The sequence below is a fragment of the Myotis lucifugus genome, unplaced genomic scaffold (genome assembly GCF_000147115.1).
Source record: "Myotis lucifugus unplaced genomic scaffold, Myoluc2.0 scaffold_0, whole genome shotgun sequence".
NCBI classification, from domain to species: domain Eukaryota; kingdom Metazoa; phylum Chordata; class Mammalia; order Chiroptera; family Vespertilionidae; genus Myotis; species Myotis lucifugus.
Window position 1 is genome coordinate 8,912,585 of NW_005871048.1, and position 15,189 is coordinate 8,927,773.

Sequence of the window (15,189 nt, forward strand, 5' to 3'; positions counted from 1 at the left end):
ACATTTTGCTTGTCCATTCATCTGTCAATGGACACCTGGGTTGCTTCCACCTTTTGGCTATTATAAATAATGTAGCTATGCACCCTAGCCAGTTTGGCTCAGTGGATAGAGCATCAGCCTGCAGACCGAGGGGCCCAGATTCGATTCTGGTTAAGGGCACATACCTCTGTTGCAGGCTCCTCCCCAACCCTGGTCGGGGTGCATGCAGGAGGCAACCAATCAGTGTGTTTCTCTCACATTGATGTTTCTCTGTCTTTCCCTCTCTCTTCTACTCTCTCTAAAAGACCAATGGAAAAATATCCTTGGGTGAGGATTAACAAAAAATAATAAATAAAATAAATAATAAATAAATAAATAAATAAAGCAGCTGTGAACATGGGTGCACAGAAACCTGCCCACATCTCTGCTTTCAGTTATTTAGGGGTATATTCCCAGGAGTGGAACTGCTAGATCATAGAGTGATACTATTTTTAATTTTTTGAGGAGACACCATCCTGTTTTGTTAGTAAACATTTCTTTGTATTAAAAGTACCGGGTAGTTTGTCTCCTGATGGGATCCTGACTGACACATGCCATTAGTAAGTAACTCTGGTGAAGAATGAAGTAAAAACATTCATTTCTAGCTTTCAATTTGTGTGTATTTTTTCACATGTCTACAAAATTACTAGTATTGGTACATAATTAGTTACTAAGTTATTTGGACCTAAGCAGTTCATAAAGGAAACTGTCAGGTATTTGTTTTATCCTAGACAGGACATGAAAACACTATAGAGGCATGAGTGAAGAATGTTTGGGAACCTTTGTCCCAGTCTGCATATTTCAGCTGCCACTGAGACCTGTCTGCTTGAACGCCTCCTTAGACTCACGCTGTCTAGAAGTATCCTTATCCCTGAAGGAACAGACTGACACACACACACATTCCTTTACATGAGACCATGGGTTGAAATCCAAGTGCCCACCAAAGCTAGAAACATCATCATTCATACCCGCCACCACTGCTGGCTGCCCCAGTCCCTACACCCATGTAGGCAGCAGAGATCATTAGGCTGTGGGTGAGGCACCCAGATGCCCGCTGAAACACTGACCTGTCTCTCCCACAAAAAGTAAGGGCAATGCAAGTGAGTGTGAATGACTCAACTAGAGGCAAAATCATGAATGTGCACCCCTGCACATAGATGTGAATGATTTGAAAAGTAGATGATCATTCAGAGACGTTGCTACTTGTTTTCATTAACTGGAAATTACTTGAAACAAACCTTATGATGAATCAGAACACCTTGAGTAGCCACTCAAGGCAGATTTGTAAGTCATTTAAAACACACAATTATAACTTGTGGGGTTCCCCCTGCTTCTTTTTAGGATAGAACACATGCTGGACACTTTGAAGGCACGACATAACTAAATAACTACTTATTTAATCGTTTCATAATATTGAATTATGTCAACATAAGAAAAAGCTTAATTTCCCCTTATGCAAAAAGTACATTACAACGAACTGCATACATAAATATGTTATCTTCAAAGAAAGAAAACAACAAAAGGAAATTTGCATTGCATCTGCAGAACTGAGGCTGATAATCTGCACTAATTCATAAATCTACCAGGTTTACAAAAAAAAAATCTATCAGAAAATGAGCCAAGAAGAAAACAGTCTGACAGCTGCAACCCTTCTGTTTTACAACACGCGCAGAATGGATGCACTTCCTTTAACATCTTCATAAACAGAGTGCTGAGCAAATGCAAACACCCGCAGTCGAAGCCACTCGAGTCCAGGCTTTACCTAATGGATTGTACTGATCTTCATGGAAGCAACCTTACCAGCAACCTACCAAACCCACCAGTTGTCCTAGGAACCATTCATAAAACAGATGGAGCAAAATTCCATTGCAGTTTTTGGAATTTCCAGGGCCTGCAAGGTACCAGCAGCAGCTGCCCACTTTAAAAGAGCAGCAACCTCCTGTCCTCGGAATGGGAGCTCTGTTTCCTTTATGTTAAGAGCTAACATCCGGCACTGGGCCACCTGAATCGATACACTGATAAATCCCAGATGGCAATCCAGACACCTCCTTGCTCAAGGCATGAACTTCTCTCAGGTGGTAAACATTCTATTAAACTAGGTTCTCAGGCCAGCTTCCCCTCGGAGCCTGTTTGTGCTTACAATGTGCTGTGTTTTAATATATTTTATTGAGTTTTTACAGAGAGGAAGAGAGAGGGATAGAGTTAGAAACATGGATGAGAGAGAAACATAGATCAGCTGCCTCCTGCACACCCTCTACTAGGGATGTGCCCGAAACCAAGGTACATGCCCTTGACCGGAATCGAACCTGGGACCCTTCAGTCCACAGGCCGACGCTCTATCCACTGAGCCAAACTGGTTAGGGCACAACATGCTGTGTTTTAAAGCCACGTTGGGATCCATCATTGCACAATATGTAATTAATGTTGTCATATGTTTTGTTAATGAATAAAAATAACCTGTGAATGTAAAAAGCCAGCACCTTGGTTGTCCCAAATATCCTGTGATCTGGACCAGAGGAAGGAAAAAGTACTCCCTGGGCCATAGCGGCAAACTCTGAACCAGCAACCAGCTTAGAACCAAACAATTCTGTGTTTAGATTAAGCTATCTCTTAATACTGTCAGCAATAAGTATAACTTATCAAGTACCTACTACACACTAGGTATAATGCAAGATATATCACAGAACATATCTCTACTCTTACTTCATCTCAGCAAAATGGGACATTCTAGCTTGATATGTGCTGTTGCATATGTGGCTACAAACCCTCATAACAAACCTGTAAGGAAGAAATCTTGGGTATTATTGGCTCCTTTGCTTCTGGTGAGGGTACAGATCCTCCAAGAAATGAAGTGACTGGCCCAAGGTCACGTAGATCAGACTAAGTGTGAACTGAGACTAGAATGTGGGTCTTTTGACCTCATTCCTTGCTATTTTTCTCTATATTATGGTGTCTCTGATTGAGCAGAGCACAGATAATGCTATTTCAAAGCAAATATGCCATATGCTCCGAGAGGGATACAGAGCAGTAAGAGGTCAGAGGGCACAGCCAGCACAATGGCTGTGAACCTGGCTGATGTGGAGAAAGAGGGAGCTAGACATTCATAGAAAAGGGGAAGTCCAGGAGCAATGGCTGTGGCAGGAGGGAAGGGAGGAGTTCCACTTCACACACCTGAGTCTGAGGTCTGAGCAGGACAACCAGTGTGGGTACACGGTTGAGCCTCTTCTATCAGACTGGTTCCCATATAACCAGGGCTCTTCAAGAAAGTGCTGCACAGTTTTGGATGAAAATATTCCTAAAGTAGATTGCATAGCAATCTTCACTAAACAAAGGCTACGGATCATTTTTTTTTTTTTTACAAACTAATATTATTAATCACACTATTCTGTAATTTAGATATGAACCTACTTTTTGCTCACTAAACCTTATCTAATAAAGTTGTCCTTTTTCATTGTTATTACACCCAGTCAACAATGTCTATCCAATTTCAAGAGACAAGAAGATGCATACGATCAGGATTTCACAATTCTCTTAAATGCTCTAGAAAGCCTGTTTGCCTACATAGATCTATAGATGTCACACCCGTCATATAGCAGAATCATGTTCTCAGAGGTGAGAGGAGGGACATTAGGTTCTAAGATCATTAAAGTGAAACTGCACATTGTTAAAATTACCTTGGAAATTCCTTACATGGCCCAGAAAGTACAGTACTGTCTACACAGTTTTATAGCTACACAGCATTTATCAGTCCCTCTAACTCTTAGTATATGTTTCCCTATTGTTGCCAATCAGTTATATTCAGATTCTTTCTCCACGATGATGGTAAAATCATTATCACCCATTAGCCTGGTCTCCTGAACGATGTGTTACCCACTCTGTTGGTAGTCAGAACCCTTAGAACTCATCTCTCTTTTGGTTTCATTGACAGGTAGCCATCACTGTTTAACATAAGCAATGCACAGAGTTGCTCCCTAGTCATGAAGTGGCTAAATGTGAATGGCCTGGGTTTCCTGAAAGCCACCTTCCTCCTCAGGGACAGAAGCTGCTCTTTATTGACAATATCTAACATATTCTGACTGGAGGTCTTAGGAAGAACCAAAGGTTGATGGAGGAAACCAGGGCTTCATTGTCCGCTCTACAGGAAATGTAGACGTCACTGTTCAGATGTCATCGTCATTTAGGTAGTTCATTCTGCAAATATTTATTGAGCATCTGCCATGTATAGGCACAAGGCACATGGTATAGATAAAACCACCACGGTACCTGTCCTCACAGAGTCCATAGCACAGCGGGGAAGAAGGGAGGACACTAACTAAAATAGAGTATGACAAAATATAGTATGATAAGTACAACAGCAGAAAAGTATGGAGTGCTATGAAGGCTCATAGGACAAGTTCATAAACCAAACCTGGGGAAGGGAGTCATCATGAAAGGCTTCCTGAAAGAAGCTAAGACTTGAGGATCAGGAATTAGCCAAGGAAGAGGAGGTGAGGGGGAAAAGAAGAAAGAATGGTTCCAGGTAGAGTTAGCAGCATGTGTAATAGTCCATGGGTGAAAGACTCACCAGTCAGAAAGAAAGGCTAAAGTAAAGGCCAATGGATATGATGACCAGGTGGTCACTGGGGAGCTTTGAGGAAGACAATTTAGTAACATGACTGGTGGCAGAAGCCAAAGTGCATGGAGTTCCAGAAAGGACTGGTGGACTAGTGGCTGATAAAGTCTCACTGAAAGAAACAAGTTGAGAGCACCCTGAAGAGAAAGCACTGTCAAAAGAACACAACTTCAGCACAGTTTTTAGTCTCTTTGCTGAAGGCATATTTAAATTCCCAGAACTCTCCCACCAGCCAGCACCAGACACAGGGAAGCTGGGTGCCATCAGTCCCTTACAGAAACACATTTGCAGTAATTTGCATGGACTCTGATGTGAGTTTGAATAATGTAACTAAAACAGAATGAAGCTGAACCCCACTCCATGCTCAGTGGCTCGTGCTAGTCCAGTGGGCCTTACCGGAAGCAAGGCAACATAAGGCGTTACCTGGGAGGCTCTCAACCCTCCAATCATCTTCTCAGCACGACAGGAAGTACTCTCGTTGGAGACGTGGTACTGTGGACTAAGCCCTATTTTCTGTTCTACCATCAGATTCTTTTAAAAATCCAAGCATCCCTTGGCAGAAAGTCCCATGGGTGACTAACATCTAAGAATAAATGAACTCCCTGGTTTATTTGTTCACTCATGGCACTCATGGTAGAAGTGTAGGGTGGGCTGGAAGTTTGAGAAAGCTTGTCCCACTTCCAATTCCACCCTGGTCACTAACCCCACCCCTGCTAACAGTAAGAAAAGGCAAAAAGGAGTGTATATACTCAGCAGACAACTTCCAGGGCAGAAGTATATGTTTCAAATGCTTGGGGTTCCTTATCTTTAGTGATGCAATTTTTTTAATGATGTAAAACCCTCAGAATTGTTTTGATTGAGATTTCGATCTCTGCTTCTCCAAATTGATTCAACCTCCAATGGCCATGCACCAAAGAAATGATTTTCATGAGGACATTATTTCTTTTGAAGTATTTCCAATTTGTGGGTAAAAATTATGGTTTTTACCACTTATCCCAACAATAGTCAGTCTTTTAATCTAAGTTAAAAAGCTGAAATGTGTTATAAAAACAAAATTACAAAAGGCTCACATTCATAAAATCTGGCATCTCTGAAGCTGAGCAAACATAACAACGATAGCTGATTAGTCAGATGAGATGGCCCAGGAATCACAAATTGATAACCTTAGGTCTGAATCCAGTTCACAGGGTTTTCTTGGGCCGGATACGTTTTGTTTTTCACCTGAACTTTAATGCCTTTAGATGGGACCCATTCTCTGCAAGTTGGCTACAGGCCCCTGATCAGACAAAGCACCATTTACGTACACAGTCGTATTTCTTGCCTGGTTCCTGCAGATATTTGAGTTTGGGACCACTGGTTTATATAAACTGATAATAAGAATAAACAAATAACTTCTCTCCTATTCAGGTAGAGCTCCGGTGTTAACCGTTTCAGAGTGGAGCACATGTGGATTATTGAGCAATAGGATGGCTGAAAAACGATAAACCACAATAGCATGCAACACCACTGGCAATCAGACTCTTAGCAAAAGAGGAAACCAAAAACACCGGTGGGGCTCATCAGTCTCAGAATCAGCCATGTGACCATGGCTTTGAAACCACTTTTTAACAGAAGTATCTGCCAGAGTCACTCTCTGATCTCGCCTCATGTACACTGATCCCACAAGATCCCTGACATCTGGATGTCACAGAACACGAGCCTGGCAGCCAAAATCCAATCCAAGCTGGGCTTGGCAAAGGAAACAACCCTGCTATTCAGGGAGCTGTGGCTGTACTGCAGTATCTGTAGTGTCCAAAAAATGACACTCAACTTGGGGCAATCAGCCATTCAGCCACTTGGTGGCTATTTAAGACATCTGCAGCATGCAATACACTGTGCCATCATCTGTCTGTCTGTCTGTCTGTCCTGGCACAGAGGATTTAAGTCCCTACTTCAACCCCATCTCAGTTCCTTATTACACTTCCTATCACACCCTCTCATTTTATTTCTTTATTCCTCACACTTGGTCATGAATGAGAAATTAGGCTGAGCAAGTTGATAGGACATGCTCAAAGGTTTGTCCTACAAGTGTCTTCACAGGGACTAGAACTAGATGTCCGAGACCTCCACTGTGGAGGTGTCCTCTGCAGCCAGCTGCCCTGGGACATAGCATGCATTTAAGCACCAATGTCCTTTTGCAATCCAGCCCAGAATTCCTGGATTTGATTTCTGGCACATGGAGAGTCTAGCTAGCTCACTCAAGGTCATCGTTAGGATTCAGTCAAAGCCCACCCATAAGGAAAGGCTCCTCTGCCCTGGTTGGCCTCTGTGCATGTATTTCCCGCAGGGGCACGGCAGGGAATATTTCCTGGCTGGAGACAGGCTCTAAGTTTGTAATCTTGTACCCTAATCATGAATTTCATCTGCAAAGATAAACTGCTTGCTCTTCTGCTCCAACTTACTCATGACAAAAGTGGCGGTTTCCTTTGTATCACCATGTTTCTCACGCCTCAAGAGCCCTCTGAACTTGTCCCAGTCCTTCCCTGCCCAGACAGCAGTCTCCTAGGAGTCTCGTCTGGGGTAAATGAAATCAAGCCCCATAGGACTGACTGCCCTGTTTTGTTTGTTCGTGTGCAGCTTCAAAGTCTTTATATTATGCAGAGCTTGGTAATACCAATTAAAATAGGTAAAATAATCAACTTTAGCAATTATGCTCATATCTATACAAGGTAGGGATATTCTTTTCAGCAGTGGTTCTCAACCTTCCTAATGCCACGACCCTTTAATATAGTTCCTCATGTTGTGGTGACCCCCAATTTCATTGTTACAAATTGAACATAATTAAAGCATAGTGATTAATCACAAAACATTATGTAATTATATATGTGTTTTCCGGTGGTCTTAGGCGACCCCTGTGAAAGGGTCATTTGACCCCCAAAGGGGTCGCGACCCACAGGTTGAGAACTGCTGCTTTACAGGGACATATGGCCGTATTACACTGTTTTAAAAGAAAAATGGTATTGGACTTAAGTGTTTTGTGGGGACTTATAATTACTATAGGTTAAAGGTTGCCTGTAATAATTTTCTCTAGTTCTTGTTCTCATTGTTCAATGTTTACCAGACCAGGTCTAAGGTACCTTGGGGATACTTTATCAACTTTTGAGAATTTCCCTTCCTGATCCGCAGTTCCTGGAGTATGTGTCCTTGGTCTCCCTGATAGTATCTGTGTCATTGTCTTGGGGAGTGAGGGTGGAATCCAATATGCAGGGCTCCGCTCACAGTGTTATATCATAGCCAGTCACCAGAAGCAACAGAGAAAAAACAGTGAACGGAAGCCTGTGTCAGACACTGTAGCTGACCAGCCATCACTGCCGTCCCCCCTCCTCTGCATTGTGCTGTTTGAGGGGGAAACTACCCTCACCCCTAGCTCTCAGGTTCAGTCCTGACCGTTTTATTTTTTAACTTTTTAATGTTTTTATTGATTTCAGAAAGAAGAGAGGGGGAGAGAAGGATAGAAGCATCAATGATGAGAGAGAATCAACAATCAGCTGCCTCCTGCTTGCCCCCTATTGGGGATCGAGCCCACAACCCAGGCATGTGCCCTGACTGGGAATTGAACCAAGACCTCCTGGTTCATAGGTTGATACTCAACCACTGAGCCACACCGGCCGGAAAGCCCTGACCATTTTAACTCAGACATAGTATTCCCATCCCCTTAGCCATATAGTGATTGGTTTAGGCAATCCAGCCTAAGCCAATCAACACAGCACATTCTATAGTCAGTAAACTGGCTTAAGACTGAGCAGATGGCCCAGTGTGAGTCAATGAAACACCAGAAATTTTCTGGGGCTTCTAGAAAAGGTCACTCACTCCTGTGATAGAGCCACCGGAAGTCAGTTCTCTCTCCCTCTGGACGGAGTGTTGCGGATATGAAGTTAGAATTGCTGCAGACATCTAACCACCAGGACAGAAGCGAGCTGAGGATGAAATTCAACCACAGAGGGCAGACTGGAAAGAAATGGGTTCTTGCCATCACTGAACTGCTAAATCAAAACTCATTCTAGTTATGTAAGCTAATAAAAAATTCTCTTTCGTACGAGCCAGTCTACACTGGGTTTCTCTCTCTTGCATAAGAGCCCTAACTGATATAACATCCTGTGCAGCTAACGAGGACTTCTAATGTTGCTGCCGGCTTCACCACATGACCAGCCCATTCTTCTCCATTTCCTCAAGCTCGCCGCCAACAAAGGCCAGAGCGCAGTCTGGAAGCCCCTCTCCTGCAAGGCCAAGGCTTGCCTGTCCCATGGCAAAGGTAACTGACAGCCATGCCCCCAGGGGAGGGGGGTTTGCTGAGAAATCTCAGCGGCACAGGCAGGGAGGAGAGCCTGAGAGACAGGCCCAGACTCCTTGGGCTCCCTCCTCCACTCCCAGCATGATACTGCCCACCATCCCCGATGGGCTTCCTGAGGGGCCTGTGTGGGGATATCTTTGCCACAAAGGGGTGGCCACCTTCCTGACAGGAGGCAGGGCAAGACTTGTAAGGTAGGCAAAGGTGTGCAAAAGCTCCAGACTAATGTGGAGCCAGGAGCCAGGAGCCAGGTCAGGCCTGCCCTGGGATTTGTCCCAGGAACCAAGGGTGTGTGGTAAGGCGCTCAGGGACACATTTGTGAAGGGTAGGAACTTATTAAGTAGGAACAGGCAGCACTGGGCTATTAGGATCAGGCCAGCTTTTTGCCTTAGGATATGCCGAAGTCCACCTGGGGTTGCTTTGAGGAAGGCACCCAGTGCACAGCTCACTGCATTCCTGCACTTCCACTCAGCAGTCTTACAGCCGAAACATTGAATTCTAACAGAATGACTTTCTGGAAGCTGGAAGCTGGGGAAATCGGTCGGCATTTTAATCAGGCTGTCTTTGCAGGCACCTGTAACTGAACACTCTCGGGGTCCACCACCCACATGTAGCAAACACTTGTTCATAAGCTGGAAATGAAGAAATGTTTCTTGTCAAGTTTTCTTAAGGCCTCCTTGCTGCTGGTAGCAACCCCCAGGTAAATAATTCTGCATTTGCTTTGTTGTCCTGAGTTTTGATCACAGAATTTCCCCCAGCAAGCACTCCTCCTCAGGTTCTCCCCAAAGCCAGCGAGGACAACTCTCCCAAAGACCACAAGCAAAGGACTGTGGGGGTCTTCGCCCTCATGCTCTAGGGGTAGATGAAGAACTAACTACTGGAAGTACTGATACCAAAGGACGCCAATCAATGTTAACCCCAGGATTTGAGAGCTCATTTATAGACAACGTATACAAGTGAACATAAAAAAACACACAGAAAAAGGGCTATACAATTCTAAATGCAAATTAAGATGCTAATGTAAATCTTGAGGTATCCATAATGGGAAAAAGGGACAGAAGAGGCAAGAGAGTCAGGGATGACTTAGTTCTCTCCACAAGATGGGACGACCTTACACCAATACCTCGCGTTACTCTGTCCACAGAGTACAGGCCATGGGTGACTAGAGGAGAGGGGATGACTCAGGTAAGCAAAGAGTTATTTTTCTCAATACTTAGCACTAGTCCGACCTTCGACAGAAAGTGAAATTAGAAGATTTGGCCTGTGTCCAGAGGACAACAGTCATAAGATTTAAAGGAATGGAAGAAAAACAAAGGCTTGAACTGACTCACAGTAAAGCAAGAAGACAAAGAATGTTGAGCAAAAATTGTCCAGGTCAAACTGCATTTAATAACCATCAGTCACTCTTATCTTGTGTTAACTGTATCCAAGTAACTTAGCAATGAACGTAGGGAGGCTTTAGAAGATTGTAGATTCTGGTTTATGAGATTATAGTATTTAGAAAACCAGAAGGATTTATCTCCAGATCAAAACAAAGAAAGGCAATATTTGGCAGGGGACTCCTCGGAGATGAGAGGTCTGACCCTTTCTTGTGTTTGCAGCGGGTCCTCTGTAAGGTGGGCAGGACACACTGGGGAACAACCAGAATGAACCGCTGCAACAGCTGCTGGAGGAGCCACTGCACCTGGAAGTTTGGGCCGGTATGTGGCCCACGTCCCACCAAGCAGCAGGGTGGTGGGAAGAATGCTGGGGTCAGAGGTAGGTTCTCATCCCAGCTCTGGCACTAGGACGCTGAATAACCATGGACACCTGAGTTGACTTCTTCGTTGTCCTACATTTCATTTGTAAAATTAGTAGATTACACTAGCCCATCTCCTGCCCGGTAAAAGTCAATTCATTATAACTGTCCACAAGGTGCCACCTATTCTGGTTCCTCACCACCTGTCTGGCTCATCTCCCCTCCTCATATCAGCCCTTTGGCCTTTCCTGGAATACCACACCCATTCCCACCTCAGGGCCTTTGCATCTGTTCTCCCTCTGCCCAGAATGCTCTTCCCCAGGATACTCACAGGCCTGGCTTCCTCACATCTTTCAGATGAATCTAATAGCACATTCTCAACATTCTCAGTGAGGACACACGATAGCAAATCCTCCCCCCGCCCCCACGCACACACACACAAAACAATCCTATCCCCCTTTCACTTAAAAGAAATCTTGTCCTTCCTTTTCCATTAACAGTATCCCACATAACATACATATATATATATTTCATATATTTTAAAAAATACAGAACATATCTATAATAATAAAAGCATAATATGCTAATTAGACCAGACAGCTGAACGACCTTCCGAACATCATTCCGGACGTCCTTCTGGATGAAGCTGTTGTGGTAGGGGCTGAGGCAGAGGCAGTTAGGGGTGATCAGGCAGGCAGGCAAGCAGTTAGGGGTATTCAGGCAGGCAGCAGAGTGGTAAGAGGTGATCAAGAAGGCAGGCAGAGTGGATCGGGGCAATCAGGCAGTAGGCAGAGGCGGTTAGGGGCGATCAGGCAGCCAGGCAGAGTGGTTAGGGGTGATCAGGCAGGCAGGTGAGCGGTTAGGAGCCATTGGTCCCAGATTGCGAGAGGGATGTCCGAGGGGTCCCAGATTGCGAGAAGGTGCAGGCCAGGCTGAGGGATGCCCACCCCCATGCACAAATTTCATGCACCGGGCCTCTAGTAAAAAAAGAAAAATCAAGGATACAGGTGCCAAAGGCCAGAGGTAGCTAGAAAAGTGTGCCATAGGAAAAGCCTTATTACCTTGTTTTAAAAGCTGTAGCTAACATAAATCTTAGCTTAGTTTTCCTTTGATCTAGCTTCCCCTGCTCTACCTCTGAATGTTCTACTTATTTGCTTGCTTATTATCCAGAAGGTTGTCTCTCTAAGGGCAGGGACTTCTATCTGCTTTGTTCACTGGCATTTCCCTGGTACCTGGAAGAGTGCCTGGTACATAACAGGAATTCAGTAAGTTTTGGTGAATGGACACATGCCTGGATGGGTGGAAGGGAGGGCAGGTATAGCTCTTTTTGTTTGTTTGTTTTTTATGTTTTTTTAAAGTTGATTTTTTTTAGAGAGAGAGGAAGGGAGAGAGATAGAGAGATAGAAACATCGATGAGAGAGGAACATCATCGATTGGCTGACTCTCGCATGCCCCTCACTGGGGAGTGAGTCCGCAACCCGGGCATGTGCCCTGACTAGGAGTCGAACCCGCGACTTCCCAGTTCCTGGGTCGATGCTCAACTGCTGAGCCACACTGGCCAGGCTAAGTACAGCTCTTTACAGTATCTTCCAGCTCTGAGGTCTGTGGGCTCTGGGGTCCATGTCAAGGGCTCTCCTCTTTCACCACTGTACTAGGATGGACTCTGTAACCACATGAAATAACAAGCCAGCCCAGAGCCAGATGGGCTATGCCTTCACTCCGCTGCAGAACTCCTCCAATGCTGGGTTCCACACGCTCCATGCCCTGAGCCAAAGGGCCATGTATGCCCTGCACTCTCAGCAATTGTTATGTATGGGAAATTATTTATATTTGATAAATGTGTTCTATATATTTAAATATATTTATTGGTATTCAGCTCCATTTTTTCCCTAAGGCAAAATTAATATAATTTTGGAGAACATGGTTACATCCATCTCCTTGGGCTAATTCTTCATCTAAAATACCCTGGCGGAAAGAGCAGTAAGCTTCCCTACCTCCAATACCACACTATTAATTTGACCTAAAGTGAGAAGAGGTGGGTGATGCTCCCGTGTGCATCTGGGCCAGTTCCACTAGATGGCAACATGGCCAGGGTGCTGGTATCCAAGGGTGACATTTACCAGCAACATGGACTAGAGAAGCTCCCACAGTCCCCCCACCCCCACCCCCGTTCTCTCCCACACTCATCCCCTTGCCTTTTCACATTCAGCCCTGGCTTTCTTCAACCAGTAATGTATCACTTGCTCTGAAATGGTTCATGCTTATTCCCGAATGTGTTTGACTTACTCCAGCCTTGGAAGCTTTATGTATGCTTCTTTCTGCCAAAGTATATAACTCCCCATCCCTTTGGAACCCTACCCAAAATCCCCTTCTTCTATAAAACCTTCCCAGCCAAACTTGGCTCTGATCCCAACTGCATATGTGCCATGATATACAGTCATAGACACAGAACCATTTTTATATATCAGATAGAATATGCCTATATGCGTATAGAGAGAAAGCTGACAGAGAATCACGTGCACAGCTCCAGGCATCTGGTAGGCAAATGAACATTGAACACAAAGGATGTGCCTGCCGGTGACCACATTCTGTATCACAGAAGAAGTCATGGGTCTAGGAAATAATAGTCTTAGCTGACAAGCATTCAGTTAATGAGTCAAGAATCTAGATCTATTAACGCCCACCTAGGTCTTCACACTTTCAGTTCCTTTCTAACATTCAATTTAAGCTCCAGAAAGTTTTTTGACCAGGAAAATTCTAGATAAACTTCAATAAATATTATACGTAAACTTGAAAAAATTGTATAAATGCTCTCTTTATTTCAATCCTCAAAAACTTTCCAAATTTGCCTTAACAAAATTAAGTACACTTGTAGAAGCATTCAATATGGCTGAAAACAAGCCTAGGTGTATTTTAAAAGTACAAGAAGGGCTTATATATAGGGTAAAATTGCTTATTGGCTGTTAGAGGAAATGGTAGCAGGGATCTTCTGACAAACATCTACACAATGGGAGAACAGAAATAAACATCCTTGAGTTTGCAGCCATCACATGGCGTTACTGCCACTACCAGACCACTGGCAACCGGAGATGCCTTAGAGTTAATAAACTTGTGGAAATTATAAAAAAAAGAAGAAACTTTAAGTGAAAAAGCTATTCAATCTTTTCAGAGCCCCATCTCTGAAACATCTCAAGTCTTCATTTGTCTACAAATGAAACTGTCTACATGCAAATTATAGATGCCATTTTTTCCACCCACAATAGTCAAACCTCCCTCAGCTTAATACCAGTTCTCCACACCCAGAGTCACAGCAAAAGAAAAGCCATGATTCGTTGAACACAACCACTTTAAAGCTGCCACCAAAAGTCATTCCCTTGTAGACAACACCAGGTTACTTAGTCATCTGAACTCTCCACCAGGTTCCGTCACGCACATTAAATCCAAGTTAGTGTGAGGGCAGTTTTAACTCACCTAGTCTCAGCATTTTCTCCCTGTCAATCAGGACAGCCTCACAGAGTCTTGGCAGAGTCACACCAACCGGAGGAACGCACACAGCCACCCTGTTGTATTCTATGGCATCTGTCTCAACCTCAGGAAGAGTCCGTCCTTCCCGAGAGTAATTCAGAAAAATCTATACCGTCCTTTAGAAAAATCCACCGTGAGCTTACCACGCAAATGCACAGAAGACACTGGTCAACAACAGTCACTTTAAAAGTTGTCCTGCTTGTTATTCTGGGAGCTGGGTTTCGTCACCTGTAGTGGAATGCATTCGGTAGCCTTTAATTGTGACTCCAGATAGATCTCCACATCCCAGTGAGGAGGGACTGGTTGCTGCCTGCACTTGCTACCTGTAAACCACGGCTACACAAGAACACAGAGATTACCTGTGATAGGCGAGCAGGAGGTATTTTCAAAATCAAGCAGAAACAGGAAGTCTAATGTTTCAACATACTTTTAAAAAAAGGGAGTAGCCCCAATCATAGATGCCTGGACAAAAGAAAATCAAAAAACACCTCATTCCTACCTGGCCAGTATAAACATGAATGTCTATTAATAGGAAGTACTGCTCGGAGGTATTCTTGTTCTCAGAACTAGAGAACAGAGTTTGGGCAATGCTTCTACTTAAAATCTTCGGTCTTTCATTTTTGAAGAGAATATAAGGTTTTTATTTTTTAAAAAGCCCAGCTGGTGTGGCTCAGTGGTGAAGCACCAACCTATGAACCAGGAGGTCATGGTTCGATTCCTGATCAGGGCACATGCCCAGGTTGTGGGCTTGATCCCCAGTGTTGGGTGTACAGGAGGCAGCCGATCAGTGATTCTCTAATCACTGATGTTTCTCTCTCTTTCTCCCTCTCCCTTCCTCTCTAAAATCAATACAAATATATTTACAAAAATAAAATAAAATGTACATCTGACTGTACCTAGACACACACAATATATACACACATACACACAGATATACGCACAGGCACTATTGAATAGAACTTTAGATGC

At 44.0% G+C, this 15,189-nt stretch overlaps 1 protein-coding gene across 2 annotated transcripts in view; it reads right to left on the reverse strand.

Moving 5' to 3' along the window:
• TNFAIP8 (TNF alpha induced protein 8) overlaps positions 1–14,613 on the reverse strand; it is a 65,799-nt gene extending 51,186 nt beyond the window's left edge. Inside the window, exon 1 of one of the 2 annotated variants that reach the window (XM_006081115.3) lies at positions 14,167–14,613. In XM_006081115.3, the coding sequence (XP_006081177.1) occupies positions 14,167–14,179 (13 nt within the window). In that variant the 5' untranslated portion in view covers positions 14,180–14,613. The remainder of the gene's footprint in view (positions 1–14,166) is intronic. The other variant, XM_023744757.1, reaches the window with a different exon arrangement.
• Between the last annotated feature and the right edge of the window lie 576 nt (positions 14,614–15,189).